The sequence below is a fragment of the Oryzias latipes genome, chromosome 3 (genome assembly GCF_002234675.1).
Source record: "Oryzias latipes chromosome 3, ASM223467v1".
In the NCBI taxonomy this organism is placed as follows: Eukaryota; Metazoa; Chordata; class Actinopteri; order Beloniformes; family Adrianichthyidae; genus Oryzias; species Oryzias latipes.
The window spans coordinates 33103154-33123547 of record NC_019861.2 but is presented as its reverse complement, the minus strand read 5'-3'; the positions used below and the strand labels follow the sequence as shown (position 1 = coordinate 33123547).

Here is a 20394-nt window from a genome sequence, read left to right as displayed (position 1 = left end):
TGCAGCGGTACTTTTTTGGGGGAAAAAAATGCAAGGAGCTCAGATGAGGCAAAACAAGAAAAAGAAAAACGTTTAAAATAGCATAGTGCATATAGTGAGACCAGTTTGGACAGTTTCAAACCCAAATCAAAGAGGTAAACGGGGGTTAACCTTTGAGCTTTGGGAGTTAAAGGGATCCTGGGGGATCTGCTGTCTGGATCAATCACCTCTTGTAGGATCTTTTATTGCAGACAGATTTCTAGGTGTCAAAACAGACCAAAACGGGTTCCAATTTAGCACACACTTAACACATATTTAAAACATGGTTTGCTACATTGCCTGGCGTCCTGGACTGGGGCTGCAAGACTTATCCAATGTCACCCTGAAAAGGTGACGAGGGATCACCTTCCTGTAGGGTCACGAACTGCTGGAAGGATCACAAGAGGCTGGTGCAGTGTGATCCGGTGCAGTGTGATCCAGTGCAGCGTGATGCCTTCAACCCAAAGAAGACCTATTGAGCCCGGTTTGCTTGAAGCCAACAGATATCGGCCATCCAAGCGGTATGAAGCACGACCAAAACTGGGGTTTGGAGTTCAGAGAGTTCATGAACAGAGGATTTATTACAAGTTAACTTTCTGCCAGCGTTTTCTATGAAATGGATAGTGAGCAGTTGACCCTCAATGGAGGACACCTTAGAGAAGGGGAAGAAGTACATTCAGGATCTCTTTAATGCTGCTGGCCTGGCTTCTGCTGAAGAAGAAGAGGCTGGAGACCCAAAGGGGGGGCCGTTCTATCTTCCAGGTTGGAGTCAAAGAGGTCGTCAAGGAGTTTCTCAGTGGACAAGCTCTGGGGGGAAATGCAGGTTTTCCTTAAAGGTGTGTTCCAGCTACAGGGGAATGACACTATTCAACCTCCCTGGACTGCAGGTACTGGAGAGGATAATTCAGTCTCTGTATCTGGAGCAGTGGGGTTTTCATTCTGGCTTTGGAATGGCAGATCATCGCTACATTCTCCACGAAGCTTGAGTTCGCCCAGACAATCCGGATGTGCTTTGTAGATTTGGAGAAAGCGTCAGTCTTGTCCGTCAGTGTTCATGGGGATATGGGGTCTGTAGACCTCTACTCAGGCATGTCTCTGTACAACCAGAGGAGGAGTTTGGTTCGTATTGCTGGCAGTAAGTCAAACTGGTTCCCTGTGCATGTTGGCCTCTGGCAGGGTGTCACCAGGGGCTGGAGGGGGTCTGGTTTAGGAACCACATAATTTCCTTTCTGCTTTTTGCAGATGATGTTGTTGAACCGATCACCTTCAGTGTCCACTGGAGCTGTGTGCAGCTGAGTTTGTGGGTCAGTTAGGTCAAAGGCCATGGTTCTCAACCAAAATAAAAAGGTGGATTGCACTCTCTGGGTAGGTGGAGAAGTCTGAACCAAAGTGGAGGATTTTAAGTGTCCTCGGTTCTTGTTTGCGAGCGAGGGAAGGATGGAGTGTGAGCTGAAGAGACGGATGGATACAGCAACACAGCTGCTGTATTCATTCTAAAAGATTTACTCATCAGTCGATGTTCATATCTTCCCCTGAGGTTGTGTACTTTGGGTCATTACTGAAAGGATAGGATACAAGCGGCTGAAATGTGTCTCCTTAAGGGTGGATGACTGCTGCCTTGGAGATAAGCTCGGAGTAGAGCCACTGCTCCTGCGCATTGAGAGAAGACGGTTGAGATGCCTCCAGAAGGCATCTGGTTCTGACGCCTGCTGGAAGCCTCAGTGGGCCATATTCCAGGCATGTTCCAATAGGAGAGGGCCCTGAGGAAGACCCAGAATACATTTGAATAGACAATGTCTTTTGGCTGGCCTTGGAACGGCTCGGGGTTCCATTAGCAGAACTTAAGAAAGTCTCTGTGGAGAGGGAGGTCTGGGTCTGCAACCCGGACCCTGATGAGCAGGAGAAGATGGATGGACGGACGGATGGACGGATAATTTCCTAATATAGCTAGTTGAACTGAAGGTAACTGTGCAGAATAAGCATATTAGTTGAATAAAATAGAAAATAGAAGCTCAAAAGAGGAGATCCAACATCAAAAGATGTGTTTGTAAGCTTATTAATGACCATTCTAAATATTTTGTGGGGTTTTTCAGGAGATCTCTGAAAGTTCAATCCCTGCTAGCAAATTTTCAACCTGTGCAGCAAGACTTGAACAGAACTAAAGGCAGGCTGTGAGAGGATTCCATGCTGAAAATGAAAAATAAAAAGAGATCTTAAAGTTCAGGTGAATCCAGCTGAGACAGAATGAGACGTTCATGGACATGAAGGAGTAGAACAAGCTGTTTCTGCATGAAGTACTGAAGAACACAGGGATGCTGCAGAAGAAATGCAGACGTTGGTTGCGGATGACTAGGATTAACACCTGAGTAAAACAGACCCATCCTCTGCAGAGGACAAAAAAATAAAAACAATTGCTGCAGGAAAATAAAAAGCTCTTGCAGGGCAACTTGACATTTAAGTTTCACTCCCTCCCAAAGCTGTTCAAATCACTGTAATACAACAGAACCGTGTTAAAAATGTATTGCAGATTTACATTTTTATCAGTGCAGATGGAAGAAAAAGCGGTAAAAGCGGAGTGGGCAGATTTCTGTGATAACGGATAAACCTGGAGATGCAGAGGAGGATTTTTCAGCCCAAAGTGAAAGCCCCGCTGATATTCTGATATTTATGACCATGAATTCACAACCACAGCTTGTCCAGCTTGATCCACGGCTGCTCTGATTCCCCGCTCGTGGCTAAATGAGTCATCCCAACCTCTGTGCTGAACACAGACCAGGACACATGCATGCATGCGGGCTAAACCCACTGCCCAACTCCAATGACATAATGAAGTGTTGCATACTGTAACAATTACCCACAATAGGCTCATATGTGGTGTGCACACGGCAATATGTCATGCCCATGTAAACATTTGCACATGTCCCATGAATCTCTGCAGCGTGAAGCCGCAGAGGCGGCGATCTGAATGTAGCCGAGGTGTTAGCGCCGTGAAGCGGAAGGAACAGAGAAGCACTGCACCGTTCCAGGTGCTCCATGGGCTCCAGCAGAGCCGCTGATCTCATTCCTGCACACAGCAGCAAAAGAAGCTTTTATCGCCGTTTCCCCTGCTGGTTTCCTTGACCTCAGAGGAAAATTGCATGAACCGTTGCATTAATGCAATCCTTTACCACACAATGTATGTGATGCAAGAGAGGACACGACGTGTCAGAGTGAGCTGTCCCTACTTTGTGAAGATTGTTAGGCCTTAAACTGGAATACTGTAAAATATGTACGGATTATGAACCAAAAAGTTCTCCTTCTCACGAAAAAGCCTTCTCTGCTCTTAACACCATCCAAATGTTGAAAAAAATGAATTTTATTTTCAATGATATTGTCAAAATTCTCAGCCATCTTTGAGAAAAACCTTTTGCGATCATTCGCACCTAAAAATCCAAATTTCTCAGTTCGTCTTTTTATTCCTTGTGCCATCTTGTGGGGTCTAGATGACCCCACCCTTACATTGACGTGTTGTCCCTACCATGGAGAGGATTTCCTGTAATCCATGGACACCAGTGAAGATCACAAATCATTGAAAAAAAAGGGTTCAGCGCACTGTCGGAGGCACGTTCACGTTGAGAGTCGGGTCATCTGGACCCCACAAGATGGCACAAGGGTTTAGAAACAAACTGTTAATGCATTTCACAATTTAAGAGACCCATTTAATACTTCAGGGCGGTACTGTGGTGCAATGGTTTGCACTCTTGCCTCATCCTGGTTCAAATCCCAGCTGGTCAGTGTGGAGTTTGCATGTTCTCGTTGTGCTTGTGTGGTCGTTTCTCCGGGCATTCTGGTTTCCTCCCACAGTCCAAAAACATGCTTCATAGGTTAATTGGTGTCTCTGAATTGCCCACAGGTGTGCGTGTGAGTGGGGGGTACTGCAGCAGACTGGCAGAGCATATCCTGCCTTTCCCAATAGTAGCTGGAATTGGCTCCAGCAGCTTCATGACCTCAAAGGGGATTCAGTGGGTTCTGCAGATGGATGGAGTTGATACCTTCCACAAGTTCCACGGTTCAGGGACATTTTTATCTCTGAACGGTGAACAGGAACACTCAAAATGATGGGGTTTTTGCTGGGTCAATAGAAGGATGTCTTGAAGTTGAGTTGTGGCGACTGGATTTAAAACCAGTTTCCTTGAAACTTTTCGCCACGTTCGCCTCTGCCACACTGATGAAACTATTTGGATGAACGGCGAACCGTTTCAAGGAAGAAGATTTTAGGTCCAACTGCCAAAATTAAACTTCAAGGCGTCACCTGGATGAATGAGAACCTTCATCGCCAGTGGAAGGATGTTTAGAATTATTGAAAAAAGGAGTTATCAAAAATGATCAAAGTTCTCATGTTTTTTGTTTGGTTGCAATCGCCAGATGGCTCGAAACAGTTCCTATGCTGGTTTTTGGAATCATATTTATCCTTTTTAAAGTTGATGAAATCTTTCTTTATAGAAGAGTTTTGTCCTACCTTCAGATTATTTGTAAATCAGTCAAATCACCCTCAATAGATGGTATTAAAGTCCCACTCTAATCCTCTTCTGATCTATTTTCAGTGGCTTTATAATGGTGATTATGCTGTTTTTGGCCAAAATCAAAATACCTGTGTTGTTTTCTAGGACACAGTTTCTGCAGAGCGGCAGTAGTTCATCAGAACCTTACCTCCAAGTTGTGGGCGGGGTTCAAATAACTGAGAGCTCAGTGCAGGGAGCCTGTGGCCCGTTCATCGAATTTTCTGCTCTTTTTCCAGCCAAAAACAAGAAAGAAATGCAATTTTTTATCTTTTTTCCTCTTTGTATATATGTTTTTCATCTTCAGAAAAACGGCCCAAGAAAGTGTTAGAAACAGCAGAAACACAATTTTCATTGTAGTGGGTTTTTAAAGTTAAAAATATTAGTAAAAGTTTTTTTTTTTGAAGACAATTGGAAAATCATAAGATTGCCATGAATAGTCAATTTGCTGCTTTTCAGAATCACATTGATTTTTCATTCTTTAAATGCATTTTTCCCAGTATGTACAGCCACATTTGGTGCCTTTGCCTTCCTGAGATTATTCACTTTAATTCAGATTAAATCATCAATAACAGTAACCCAAGCAAAAGTTGCTCTCTAACCCAAATCAGTCCTGTTGATTTTAATAAATCTCATTTTTCTTTTATTATTGACCCATATAGATGTGACACAGATTAAAGAAGTGATTTTTGCTGTTTAACTACATAGATTAGTGTCTCGTTGGGATGAACTGATGCGATTTATTTGAGATTTTGTTTGGGATGGTTTTGTGTTTCCCGCAGATCTACCTGCGCTTCATCGACTACCAGATGGAGCACTCCAACGAGTGCAAGAAGAACTTTGTCGCCGTGTACGACGGCAGCAGCGCCATCGAGAACCTCAAGGCCAAGTTCTGCAGCACGGTGGCCAACGACCTGATGCTGGACAACGGCGTGGGGGTTGTGAGGATGTGGGCCGACGAGAAGAGCCGCCTCAGCCGCTTCCGCATGCTCTTCACCTCCTACATAGACCGTAAGATCTTCTGAACTTGTTGCTGCATTTCTTGACCCTTTTGTCCAGCAGCGGTCTCGTTTTCCTGCTGCACACAGACAAGAAAAACTGGATGTCTGCGTGAATCTGCAGTCACCAGCAGAGGCTGAAGTGTCATTTCAGCAAGCAAAACTAATTACACTGTGGCCCCCATTTGCACCACAGATATGAGAAAACCAATTATTTACTCCTGCATTTTTTTAAACAACTGAAAGCATCCTATAATTTCAGGATATGAATGTCACAGCATCATTCTGGGCTGATTACAGGTCACTTACAGCAGGAAAATAAAAATTCATTCTGCAGCTTCTTCAAGTTGATAAACTCACAGGAATAAATTAGGCTTCTTTTTTTTATTTTTGTAACCGTCAATGACGTTTTAAAGAAGTGCTGTTAGAGGTTGCACTCAAAGCGGCATAAATTAGCAGGAGAAAAGCACTTTCCTGCTAGCGCCCGCTAATATTTCCATTAAACGCTTGAATGGGCTGAGATATTAATTGTCACGTTGTCGTGCGCACGTGCCAAACCCGGAGGGAATGTTAATGCTGCAGCCGGGGCAAACATAACGGCTTTCGGGCTCCCCCAAGCATGTTTCTGTTATATTTTTAATTTTAGGAGTGCTCAGCATTAGCCTTCTGGTCCCCATGAATTCCACCGTCATGACTGACTGACAAACTTTATTTGGTCGGAGGGGCACGTCCGTCACTCCCTCCAATGCGGCCCCACAACATTCAAGAGCGACTTATTGAGACTTTATTAAAACTCACACTCAGGTACTTGTTCATCCATCCCGATGGGGGCTCTGTCCTCGTCGGCTGAGGAGGTGTGGGGGGACGCGGCACCGCCGAGGTCCTCAGAGAGACAACACTCGGAAAGTGGCAGACACATAATCGAGGTGTCGAGGGAGCGACCCCGCCTACAGGAGGCTGATACCCCCACTGCATGTGAATGCAGATGCTCCTCTGTCAAACTGATTTAGACCACAGGCAGAGGCGGCAGGGGTCTGGGGGGGGGGATAAAACCCTGCTCTCTCAATTGTCTCATCTATGGTTTCATGTGGAAGGTCACTAAAGTCACATGAAGAACCCAAAATGAGAACAAAAACACATTTTCTTTGTTTGTTTTTTTAGATCAGAATCAGAATTTCCTTTTATACACAACACAATTATGACGCTGTCAGTGTGTTTAAAAGAATATATCTAATTCAGGATTAGAAAATTTAATAAAAAAAAATCTAAATTATATTAAGGAGAATACTAGACTGTGCTGGTGACCATAGAGCAGGGCTGCCCAATCCTGGTTCTCAAGATCCACCGCCCAGACTGTTTTCCAGCTCGGCCTGCACTTCTAGCTGCTGATTACCTGGATCAGGTGTGTTCGCTCAATCCGAATAAGCAGACACCCGAGTCAGCAAATTTGCAGAAAGGAATGAAGAGAGAGCTGGAAAACAGGCAGGGTAGTAGATCTTGAGGACCAGTCCTGCCATAGAGTGATAATAAATAATGCACTTGTAAAATTACAATAATAAACATAATGTACATGTGTAATTGAATTGAATTTATGGACATTGCACTTCTCTGAACCAAATATTGCACAAGTATTTGTGTTATATATTTGCATCACACTTTTTAAAAATATTTTCAATCCTTTACTAGCACATTTATAGTAAATATTTAGGCACTTTAAACAAGGAGAATTTCCTATGAACACAAATGATATAAACAATTCATAATATTCACTAAATGATCTTTTTTTTGCAAACCTTTTAACACACAGTTTCACATGTTTCCTTTTGGCTGAGAAACGAGTGGAAAAAAATCAATATTTGCAAAATATTTTGGTTTGAAATGAAAGTAAAGGTAGAATGGTCATATATTTTACTATAGCAAACTTTACCAACAATGTTACTTCAATAAAAAAAAGTATGTGAGGGTAGAGAATTACTGTATGTGGTTTGGTTGAGAAGTAGGTCACACTTTAAGGTCGTGTCACACAGCTGCTAACTACATTTTGCACATTTTCCACGTATGAAATGTCGGCCTTTCGTGATTCACGTGTGATATGTGTATTCCATACATGTTTCTTCAGTTGATGTGAAAGTTTCACTAAAAGACCATAACTTTTCTTACTTTTTCCACTGACCAATAAAAAATGTGCACGGTAGTGTCTGTGACACGGCCTTAAAGTGACATGACTCATGCTGTTTAAAAGTAATCCCATACATCACTCTCATTACTGTTTCCAAGTGGTAATGTGTTACACGACTACTAGATTTCTTTCAGTTGTTGCTGAAGCAGAAGGTGATAACCGTATTTCAGGGGAGGAGAAAAATAAATGCAAAGAGTTTGTAACTTTTTCGTGATGTGAAAACATTGGGGCCTAAACTTTGAAAATGAAAGATGAAAAGGTAACAGGCTAAATTTAAAAAAACAACAGTTTGCTAAAGCGATGCTCCCTCAACTATGCAGGTTAAAGGACTCCCCCTGGCCTGCAATAACAACACCGAGTGCGAATGGCTCGAAAAGGACAAAAGATAATGACTAGGAACACAGATTCCAAATTAAAGTGTTTAAACCTATGAAGCCAAATGGAAAATTTAGCTCATTAATTTCCGTTAGAAGAGTTAAATAGGCTTCAAGTGACTGACAGGCAGGGAAAATATCTGATTCCTGGCTTATTTTTGACTGTTAATTCCTTTCTGTGCTCCTGCTTTAAACAATGATGTTTTGGGCAGCAAGTCTGTTGTAATAGATAGGTTATTAAACATGTAATAAGTCAATTAATATTCAAAAAGTATTAGTACGACCTCACACTACTTGATTACGTAACATGTTAGTTTGAGCCAAAACTAGTTTGTCGTGTGGTTTATGATGTTAAGTAAACTGTGAAGTCCTGACCTTTTAAGACAAATTTAAGTCTTGAAATTATACATAAACATTTGTATTTTGGTCTAAAATCATGTGTGAAATGTTAAAAAAGTTTTATATCTTTAAATATATTTATATGTATACATAGTACACTTTTTTATAATATTGTCCTTATTTCTAAACCAACTAAAATAAGACATTTTAGGACATAGTTGTCAAAACTGTATGTAAAAAAAAAACTAGTTTCATTTAAGATATTACTTAAGATTATATAAAGATCAGATGACTAGATATCCAATGTTTATTGTATTTCAACATCTTCCCAAAAAGTAACAGTAAATTAGAATTTTTTCATATTAAGTGAAAATTAATTCATATTATGATAATTAAAGTAGAAACTAGACCCAAACTGGTGTTTGGAGATGTTTCGTGTTTTTGCAGTTAGAATTACCTCAAACTGAATGTTATACAGCCCGATAAGAAGTATGTGTTGCTAGTTCTAAGCAAATGGTTTGTAATTTTTAATTTTACGGTTGCTTTGAGAGGGTTGCGTCAGGAAGGTCATCCGGCGTAAAACATTGCCAGGTTTACAATGCGACTCGTTCGCTGTGGCGACCCCTGATGGGAAAAGCCGAAAGGGAAATAACAACATGTACTTAATTGTACATTACAGTGACAAAACAAAACTAGTGTAATAGGTGGAAAGGATTAATTTTAGAACAAAATGTGAGCAAAACAAGAAACTTAGAACAAGTTGATTCGTCTTAATCAACCCTCATAAAATCTAAAACAATGTAAATCTACATTTTTATTTACAAAATAATGAAGTCTAACTTTTCAACAGTTATTTAATACTAAAATTAGATCATTAAAATAAAAAGTCCAGTGCAATTTGAGGTTTTTTGAGTCTGAAAATACGTTTTTCTATTGTCAAGAGTTTAAAGCATAATTTCCTTATTTCCAGTTCCTATATCTTTTGAGACAATAAGTTCTGGACTGTGCTGATTTTGAGAAAAACTTGGAAAGGTGTGTAGAGCAAAGAGAACTTAACCGAAAACCCGGTCAAATATCCTAAATGCCTAAAAACCAGATTTCAAATCTTTGCAAGCATCAAATAGTTTGCAAAGAACTAAAATGGTTAAAGGTTCAAGTGTGTTTTAAAAATCTTTTACTTCTTTATCCTCATTTGATCATGATAGTTGTCCGGGCCCTCTCCCATCCGTTCTGTTTGGGGTCACACTTGTTACTGGGCAATAAAGGCAAGGCAAGGCAAGGCAAGTTTATTTGTATAGCACAATTCGTACACAAAGTAATTCAAGGTGCTTCACAAAACAGAAAAATGCATTAAAATCACAATAAATCATAGAAATAATCAACATAAAATTTACTTTAAAAGAAAAGGAAAAAAAAAAAAAAAGATTTAAAAAGAAAGGAAGGAAAGAAAGGTACAGATAGGACCTTTCAGTCATATACACGGCTAAACAGAAATGTTTTAAGTCTAGATTTGAACATGAACACAGAAGAGGCCTGTCTTACGCCTTCAGGGAGGCTGTTCCAGATTTTAGCTGCAGAATATTGAAACGCTGATTCCCCTTGTTTAGTTCTGACTCTGGGAATCAACAGGAGGCCGGCCCCTGAGGTCCTCAGAGTACGAGATGGTTCATATGGCACTAACATGTCAGAGATGTACTTTGGTGCGTGGCCATGGAGAGACTTGTACACAAGCAGAGCTGCTTTGAAGTCTATTCTTTGAGGTACAGGGAGCCAGTGCAGAGACCTGAGCACAGGACTAATGTGATCATACTTCCTGGTTTTGGTCAGGACTCGAGCAGCAGCATTCTGGATGTACTGAAGCTGTTTTACAGCTCGTTTGGACAGGCCGGTGAGCAGGCCGTTACAGTAGTCTAACCTACTGGAGACAAATGCATGAATAAGTATCTCCAGGTCTCGCTTTGAGATTATGTTTTTGATTTTGGCAATGTTTTTCAGGTGGTAAAATGCCGCTGATGTTACTGACTTGATATGGCTGTTAAAGTTCAGGTCAGAGTCCATGATTACCCCTAGATTTCTGACTTGATTTGAGGGTTTAAGAGACAGAGAATGAAGGTAGCTGCTGACAATTTCTCTTTGTTTCTGTGGGCCAAAAACAATAACTTCGGTCTTGTCTGAGTTTAGCTGGAGAAAGTTGTTCTGCATCCACGCGCTGATCTGTTGGAGGCAGTGGCTGAGAGAATCCACCGGCCCATATTCACCTGTTGTCAGTGACACATAGATCTGAGTATCATCTGCATAGTTGTGATAAGATATGTTATTACTGCGTATTAACTGCCCTAGTGGCAGCATGTAGAGGTTGAACAGAAGGGGTCCCAGGATCGATCCCTGGGGCACACCACAATTCAAGCCCATGTAGTCTGAGACACAACTCCCAATTTCAACAAAATATTTCCTGTCTTCTAGATAAGACTTGAGCCAACTTAGGGCAGATCCAGAGATGCCAACCCAGTCTTGGAGTCTGTGCAAAAGGATCCCATGATCAACAGTATCAAAGGCAGCGCTCAGGTCTAGCAGGATTAAGACAGTGACTTTGCCATCATCAGTGTTCAGGCGGATGTCGTTGGTTACCTTGATAAGAGCAGTTTCTGTGCTATGATGGGGTCTAAAACCTGACTGGAAAACATCAAACGAATTGTTTAATAAGAGAAAGTCAGTGAGCTGTTGGTAGACAACTTTTTCAAGGACTTTTCCTAAAAATGGCAGATTAGAGATAGGTCTGTAATTATTCAGTACAGTGGGATCAAGACCGTTTTTCTTCAGGAGAGGTTTAATGACTGCAGTTTTTAATGCCTCTGGAAATATTCCAGATTGAAGAGACATGTTAACTATTTGAGTAATTGATGGCAACACACTGTTCAAGACAGACTTTAGAAATCTAGTGGGTAACACATCAAGGCAGCATGTAGACGAGCTCAGACGGGTGATGGTCTCTTGGACAGTTTGGTCAGTGACAGGTATAAAGTGAGTCAGCTTAGAGTGAGTAGGTGGCCGTTCGATAGTTATATGTGTTGTGGAGTTGATGGCTTTTTTAATGCCCTGAACCTTGTCATTGAAAAATACAGCAAACTCATTACATTTAGGTGTACAAACCAGTTCTATTGGTAGCTGGGTTGGAGGGTTAGTTAATCTGTTAACTGTTGTGAACAGGATACGAGAGTTGCTGCTGCAACTTCCAATTATTTCAGAGAAGTACCTTTCCCTTGTTCTGCATAAGATCTGGTTATAAGCGTACAACTCCGCCTTATATATTCCATAATGAACCTGGAGTTTTGACTTGCGCCACTTTCGCTCGGCTCTGCGGCACTGTTGTTTCTGTGCCCTGACTAGATCATCATTCCTCCAGGGAGCTTTCTGTCTATGTTTTCTCAATTGAACTTTCATAGGGGCAATGGCATCCAGAACATTCAAGATGCTAGAAGTAACAGAATTCAGCATTTCATCAACATTGGCACCAGAGACGTTTTCAGGGTTTATCATTTCTACAAACTGTGCCCTAGTGCTCTCATTTATTTGTCTCCTTTGGACAACTGCAGGGCCAGGCGGTGGTTTGGGAGCAACAGACAGGTCAAAGAATACACAGAAATGATCAGAGAGGGCGACATCAACCACACTGACATTGTAAATAGTAACCCCCCTTGTGATGAGCAGGTCCAGAGTGTGCCCTCTGCTGTGGGTGGGGCAACTCACATGCTGAATTAGACTAAAGGTTTCAAGGACACCATTGAGTTATTTTGCATTTCTGTCATTGACATTGTCAACATGAACATTAAAATCACCTGTAATGACTAGACCATCAAAGTCTGTGCACACAACTGAGAGCATTTCAGTGAAATCATCAATAAAACTTTGGCTGTGCTGAGGAGGTTTGTACATAACTATGCAGAGTAAGGGAGGAGTTTGTTTTAACTCAATCTTAAAGGACACATACTCAAATGATGAAAACACACCAAATGATAGTCTGCGGGTTGCAATATTATCTCTAAACAGTGCAGAAACGCCTCCACCCTTTTTATTTTCTCGTATTTCCGATTCATGTTTGTAGTTGGGGGGAGTTGATTCGACTAGAACTATGTTTCCTGTGTTTTTGTCAAGCCATGTTTCAGTTAAAAACATAAAATCAAGATTAAAAGAAGAGATAAGATTATTGATTACAAATGATTTGTTGCATAAAGATCTGACATTGAGTGCAGCAAGTTTGAGATTAGTTTCCTTGGGACTGGTCAAAACCTTCTTGCAAGGGATGTGAACTAGATTTCTTTGATTGGACAGTCTAACTGCCCTTTTTTGCATTCTACGTGGTGCAACTACAGGTATAGCACCAGAAGGAAGCTGTTCATCACAGGGCCCCAGTTTGACATAACCTTTCCTAGGACACTGGGGGCCCGTTTCATCCTAGCTCCGGGGAATAGCACCTCTAGAGGCGCGCAGGAGAGGTTGAGTTGAGGGTAGTTTGGGTGATGGACCGGGAGGAGTGGGAGCTGGACGGGATTTGGGTGAACGACGGAGGGGGCGTGTTGGAGGGGGTTTGGATGAAGGCCGTGTTGGAGGGACTTTGGGTGAAGGATGAGGAGGGGGCGCTGGAGGGGTAGGAGAGCTCCTGTGTGGTGTGAGGCTCACAGGTGTTAGGGGAGCCATCTTAATTCCTGACTTAATGAGGCTATCAAAATGGCTAGGTAGGGCCATGGGGGAAAGTGGGGGGGACGAAAAGGAAAGTGAGTCTTCACTGGGAGTAGATGTAGCAGGGGGCGCCCACAGCTGGTCAGATGGTGGAATTTCTGGGGCCAAATCTGGTGGTTGTTGTTGTGGTTCTGCAGCTGGGTCCTTAGCTGGCGGTAGTTGTTGTGGTGCTGGTGCAGGTGAGTCCTTAGATGGAGGTGGTTGCTGTAATGCTGGTGGAGCTGAGTCCTTAGGTGGAGGTGGTTGTGGTGCTGGTGCTGCCGGATCCAAGTCATTGACCGGTGTTGGTGGAGGTAGTTGTTGTTGCCGTTGTGCTGTGGTTCCTGGGACACTGGCTCGGTCCTTCCTTGCTGCCTTTTCAGGGCCTTGGCCTCTATGCCCCAGAGCGTGGAGGAGGTTCTTCACTAACTCTCTTGCTCCACCTCTGTTCAGGTGTGGGCCTCTTCCCATGAAAAGGTCCTTTCGCTTCCAGAATGTATTGAAGTTCTCAATGTAATGCAATCCTCTGGAAGCACACTCTCTGGAGAGCCAATTGTTCAGCTGAAACAGACGGCTGAACTTGAGTGACACCCCATCGATGTTAGGAAGAGGTCCGCTGATGAATGCTTCAACCTCTACTTTGTCAATCTCTTCAAATAACTTGATGAAGTCTTTTTTCAAACGTTCGGACTGTTCTTTTCTGATATCGACAGCACCTACATGGATGATTATTCGTTTAACTCCTTGGTACAAGACTTTAGATAAGAGTCCTGTAATCACTGGAACAGTAGAACTTGGGCAACATAAAGTTTGCATTCTTCTGTGGCTGACTCCACTGATAGCGCCATCTCCAAGCAGCAGCGTATCTCTGACCTTGACGTTTGGCACAGATTTTCTTTCTGCCTGTGCTTTGTTTCCAACATTATGACTCCTTCTCTGTGGTCCAATTTCACTGTGTTCTTCAATATCACATTGTGTTAGGGGTAAAAATCTGTTTGTGAGCTTTATTTCGGATGTTCTGTCATCTTTACGCTTTGGCTTAACACAGAGTTCCTCCGCACAAAGTTTTGGAAAGGACACAACATCACTCAGGTCTATGTCACTGTTATTCTTCTCGTTTGTGGTAAGAGCAGGCTTCTTACCACCCGATGTTACTGGAAGGGTCTTGTGAAGTCCATTTTCAGTTTCCAAAGTAAATATCCGTGTTTGTAGCTCTTTTATTTCTTGTTGGTAGATCCGACAGCGTTCACAGTGGGAGTTTGTTTTTCTTCCTCTTCCGGACATGTCGCTGGCTTGTCAAAAATATTGATTTGTATAGGTAGAAGTCACAAAAAAGGATGACCAGTCTGATATTCCAGGATGTGTGGAAGAAGTAAAATGATTAAAAATGATTAATTAAATGATTAAAAAGCAAATAAAGCAGGAAGCAGCAGGAGCAGGGAAAAAAGCGTCTGCACTCTTTTGCAGGGGGAGGAGCAGTCCCAAACGCCCGCCCGCCTGTGGGATCCTCAGAACCAAAACCGCCGATCCCATCGATGGAGGTGTTCTGGGGGAAGGATCTGGCCCCTTGCATTTGCCTGAGCTGTTGTTTTTCAGCAGAGGGGTTTTGCCGTCCAGCTGCTCCAGCTCTGCTCCAGAAATATTTTTTGTGCCGATGAAGGAAACACAGGCGTTTTAATGATACCTGCATCCCTGCTGAACACAAGGTCCTGCTGCTTTGCATGGGGCTCATTATCGTTGCACCTGTGCTTCCTGTGACTGTCAGGTTGAGTCTCAGGTTTTGGTAAAAGTCAGACAATAGGTGAGAGACACCCACCATCATCCTCAGGCCTGTTTTGTTGCTCCGACATCAGCCTGACCTGTCAGCCTTGAAACTCTTCCTCCTGAAGCCGGCATTGATTATCAGTCAGCAGTCTGAGCCGTCAGTGCTCACACGATGAGGAAGCCTTTAATGTGGTCTGTCTCACCTGCCTGACCAGCGCGACATGATGCACTGGAGCCATTTCCTCCGGCCCTGCCTTCCTTTTCATCTCATCTCTCAGATTGCTCTGAGCCTTCCTCCTCCTCCTCCTCTTCTGTCGCCTTCGCCTCAGACCTCCTGACATGACGGCTGCAGTTGAGTGGAGCTCCCATCCTCTCCCCTCATCACCTGCTGATACTGTGTCTGCAGGATGATGATGATGATGTACGGCCCGGTGCGCACCATCCCCATTAGACCTCGAGCCGTTCAAGAAATAATAGCACATTTTCTCTTTCATTAGACTTCTGCAGCCAAGGCATCACCCTGCTATCGCGCTTTTATTGTTATTATCAGCGCGATACCTTCTGCTTCTGTTCATTGTGCTGTCATCTGTTTTATTTTATCTGTAAATTCCTTTTTTTTTTTGTTTTGTTTCTGTCCTGCAGCTCCCTGCACAGCCAACACCTTCTTCTGCCACAGCAACATGTGCATCAACAACACGCTGGTGTGCAACGGCGTGCAGAACTGCGTCTATCCTTGGGATGAAAACCACTGCAAAGGTGATCGTCTCCTGCCGGGATTCTCCTCTCCTTCTCCGCTTTTGAAAGAAAGTGTTACTGGTTTTGCATGGTTTCACATTTTCTCCTGCGTTCCTCCTCCAGAGAAGCGCTCCAAGGGGATTTTCCATCAGATCACCAAGACCCACGGCACAGTTATCGGCGTCTCCTCGGGCATCGTCCTTGTGCTGCTCATCATCTCCATCCTGGTGCAGATGAAGCAGCCGAGGAAAAAGGTAGCTCCTCTTGTTGGCCAGATAACATACTGTTCGGTCTCAACACAAAAAATGAATCGGTGGTGTTTCGTGGCAACAAGAGCCAAGTGCTACAGGATCTCACCATTTTTACAAGGCAGAGCTTTTAAAAACATCATTTGCAGAGGTCAAGGTGAACCTTGTAGAGGTTTTCCTTTGAGATTTCTGCACCGATTCATATCTGTTTGAAAATCACGAGCATAAAGAATTATTTTGATTCTCATGGATTTTTTAGCTAGAATTTTGCCATTTTCTTTTATAAAAATGCCCAAATTGGTACAAATGCCTGCAACAGACTTGCAACCTGTCCAACAGTGGGTTCAGGCAAACCCTGTGACCCCGAAAGGGATACAGCAGGTTGAGAAAAATGGATGGATGGACGGTTAAAAAAATGCAGTTTTTATAGACAAAGAAGAGTCAAATGTCTTATTTTTACTATTATATTTGTGTTGTGTGCTTCGGGTGCTGCAGATTGACATGTTTTACTTTTTGTGTTTTTAAGACTGAGATGAAGTAATTCTGTCGTGCGGCAGTCCTGGGCTGCAAGGACCGGATTGTTTTCGCAATTCTTCTGTCTTTCTGGGCCTTTGAGCAAGAATTTGACCCCAGCCACAAACTGAAAGACTCACTGAGATTTACAAACACCTAGTTCCCGGTGAAAAATAATTTTGACATAGTGAGCCTCCCCCCCAAAGAAAAAATTGGATGAGGGGGCAAAACCGTCAGAATCATGAATGGGGCCAAAATCTCTCATAGGGCTCAAATTTTTTTTTATTAAGTACTGAAACTAGGCCTGTACAATATACCGCAAATTTATCGTTATCGCGATATCAAGCTGTGCAATATGCATATCGCAAAAGTCATCACAAATCGCAATAAATGGTTACCTTAAATATGCTAAAACAATCTTATGGCAGCTTGAAGCATTTAACGAATCAAATAAATCCATTTATGCTTTTGACCAATCGGATGGACCATTTTGTGTTAGATGTTTGCATCCTACCTCGCCGAGGTTCATTTGGAGTATACATTTTAAACTGTTGCAGTGAAATGGGAATGAGGCTTTTGGTTGTTTTGCTATTTGTTTATTTACCGCAAATTATATCGTTATCGCAATATTGATCACCCATATCGCCAGTTTTCCTCATATCGTGCAGCCCTAACTGAAACCAAAACCCACGTGTTCTGGAATATCCAATGATCATTTTAAAATTATTATGGGATGGCCACAGGAGCTACGGCTTGGTGGCTATTCTGTGGGACCGTGTAACATTTTGTGATTTTCACATTTTCACACAACACGGGAAAAATACTTCATAAAATTTTCCACACATATTGCCAGCTTAAGCCTACAACCACAAATAAAGTTTTGCTGACCTTTGACCCTCAAAAAAAAATCCCCTTTAGCACCAGCTGTGAATCTAAACTCCTCCTACGGATTTCGATCTAGCGCCTCCAAACTCCTCGAGCATCATTTGGAAGCGACTTAGGGAAAAAAGTTTTTATTTTTATTTTGTTGGATTTTGAACGGTGTTGCTGTGGCGAGCTCGTAAAAATGTCTCTGCTGCTCGCACATCTTTGACTGAAATATTGTGAAAATGTAACACCTTAATCATTGGCTTTAGCTGAATGAAACAACATGGCATACAATATTATATATATGGAATGTGGGCGCGGTTAACAAAAAACGTCCGTTCCCAAGGAAATTCAAACATGTATTTTTGCCATCTCTTCTAAGAAACAGGTACACCTGTTTGTCACCCCCAGGTGACCAAAAAATGAAATGGTTGCTATGGAGATAAAGCTTGCATTTAGAAATAAAGTGGGGTTTGTGGCAGAGGGAGACAGTGAGAGGTGTGTAGCAGCTGGTAGGCGGTACGGCTCTGCTAGCGGCTTTAGGCTCAAATTCTTTTGTTGTGTTTTCAGAGTAGTTAATGTTTTAGAGGATGTAAAATAAATGAACGGAAAGAATCTACGCAGAGGGATTGAACCAAAAACATGTGATGCTATTAATGAGAAAGGTGCTAGAGATTTCTTCTGAACTGGAGAAATTGATGAATTTTCTGCTTGGATTTCTGTCCCTTCTTGGCCTCTTGTTTGTAACTCAGATTTAACCGTCTGCATGGATCTTCTTCTTAAGGTTGTGGCCCGCCGCCCTGGCGTTTTCAACAAGGCCGGGTTCCAGGAGGTCTTCGACCCGCCTCACTACGAGCTCTTCTCGCTCCGCGACAAGGAGATGTCCTCTGACCTAGCTGACCTCTCTGAGGAGCTGGACAGCTTCCACAAGATGCGGCGCTCCTCCACCATGTCCCGCTGCGTCCACGAGCATCACTGCGGCTCCCAAGGCTCCGTCACCACCGCCGGCGGCGGCGGGGGCGGCGGGAGTATGAAGCACAGCCGCACCACCCTGAGCTCCATGGAGCTGTCTTACCACAACGACTTCTCCAAGCCCCCGCCCATGAAGACTTTCAACTCCACCTCCAGCTACAAGAAGAGCTGCTACGGCTACAAGCAGCACGCACAGGCGCACGACTGCGACCAGCAGGTGATTGAGGACCGCGTGACCGAGGAGATTCCCTGTGAGATTTACGGGCGTGGAGCTTCGGGAATCTCAGGAGGAGCTGCAGGTGGGGGAGCGATGGGAGGAGGCGGACCTTCGGGGATCGCAGGAGGAGGGATCGGAGGGGCCGTAGGAATAACAGGAGGAGTGGCGATGGGGGGTGGGATGGGAATGGGTGGGCCCAGCGGCATCGCTGGAGGCATAGGTGGAGCCATGGCCGGCGCCTGTGGAACCCTCAGCATCCGCGGCTCCAGCTCCCGCAACAGCACCACCTTGGTTGACCCCCAGCAGCGCTCCATATCCATGGACTTCTAAAAGGAGACAGGATTCCTCCCGTTTCCTGGCGCAGCGATGGAGAGCGCCTCCCTCTCGTGCTCCTCGTGTGGGGAGAACATGGCGGAATCAATAAAAAGCGAGTCTGGAGCCACAGAGCGTTTTCTTCCTGACGGATAAAAGACGAGGTGGAGGAATCCCGTGTAATCTGTCTTTCCATCTGAGACTTGTCGGAGGATTCTCTCACTTCCAGAACTATCAAAGAAAACATCAAGAGAGACCAAATTTTTACATCCATCCCCGAGCCATGCTCAGATATATATGATATGACCTATAGTGTTTCTTCTGATAATTTATTTCTTTATTTTTGTCTGTGTACGGTACTGTTAAAAGCCAGTATATTATCCAGCCTTATGGGGACTCTCAGCTATCAACCTTTTTCAAACATGGGTCAGATCATTTCACCACTGCTTCTCCACAACTCGGGAGGAGGAATTGCTTTTATCGGAGCTGATTAAGGACTGAGGATTTATAGTGATGTTATATTCATATAATAAGGATGTAGTTGTCATGGTTACCTCACAAACAGAGGATATCTTCCACGTCGTCTCTCCTCAGGATGAGCACACGAAGAGACGAACTTATTTTGTTACGTAACTGGAAAAAAACAACCATAGTTAGAGGATTGTTGCTGTGTGGGATTATGTGGAGACTCAAATTGGCTGTGCGACGGGATTAAAACAACAATCTCCCCTCGTTAAAAAAGCCTGTGTTAAGCAGGAGGAAAAACATCTTTTTTTTTAAGTATTATTATTATTCTCCCTTAACCAGAGTGTGTCAAACAAGCACAACTTGTTTCCTTAAGTGACAGACTTATATTCAGTAGTGGACTCATTTTATGATTTTAATCACTGGTTGTATGATTTATTTCTGTTGAATTAAAGGTGATCTTACTCACATCATCACTGCGTGAGTCTTTCTTCTTCCTGTAAACAAGAAAACATAAGGATGCGGGTTCCAACGCGCTGGAGATGGTAAGATGCCGTCTGTTACCTACAGTTTTTGGAGAATAACACTGAAAAGGGGAATCAAATCGGACAAATTCCACCTTAAAAACCACACGTGAAGGAATGTTTGTGGCATTATTCCCCTTTTATCTGTCGCTCAGTCTATTGCTGGCCACATAACTGAGTCCTGCTTTCATCTGCTGTCACAACGTGTTTGTCCAAACTTGAGCTTGGGGGCCATCTTGCAGAATATGTGACCTTCAGATGTGGCCTCGTGTGTTCGGCTTTCACGTCAGGTCATGTGTATACAGGCCTCTAAATACAGTCTAAACATGTTATCATGTTGAAATCCTAAGAAGAATCTGTTCTTTATTAAGTTAAAACTACTAATAAAGAGAGATGCACTGAAAAAAGCAACAAGAGTTACTGATTGCTATTGTTGTGTTATAACTGGTAATGCAGCATGTAACTATAATTCCCTCCAAATAGAATCTGCTCTGTATTTTTGTGTTTGTTTCAAAACCTCATGAAAAATATTCTAGGGTCAGAAACCTAAAATGACACACAGGAGAAGCTCCTCAGTGATGCTGGAGCGCCCCCAGCAGGGGAACTGCTGCCTTT

At 43.1% G+C, this 20394-nt stretch overlaps 1 protein-coding gene across 1 annotated transcript in view; it reads left to right on the top strand.

The window, feature by feature from the left end:
* Positions 1-19728, top strand: part of neto2 (neuropilin and tolloid like 2) — a 29375-nt gene extending 9647 nt beyond the window's left edge. Inside the window, exons 7-10 of the mRNA XM_004067530.4 lie at positions 5339-5567; positions 15569-15682; positions 15785-15915; positions 18074-19728. Of these exons, the coding sequence (XP_004067578.2) occupies positions 5339-5567; positions 15569-15682; positions 15785-15915; positions 18074-18808 (1209 nt within the window). The 3' untranslated portion in view covers positions 18809-19728. The remainder of the gene's footprint in view (positions 1-5338; positions 5568-15568; positions 15683-15784; positions 15916-18073) is intronic.
* The last annotated feature ends 666 nt before the right edge of the window (positions 19729-20394 follow it).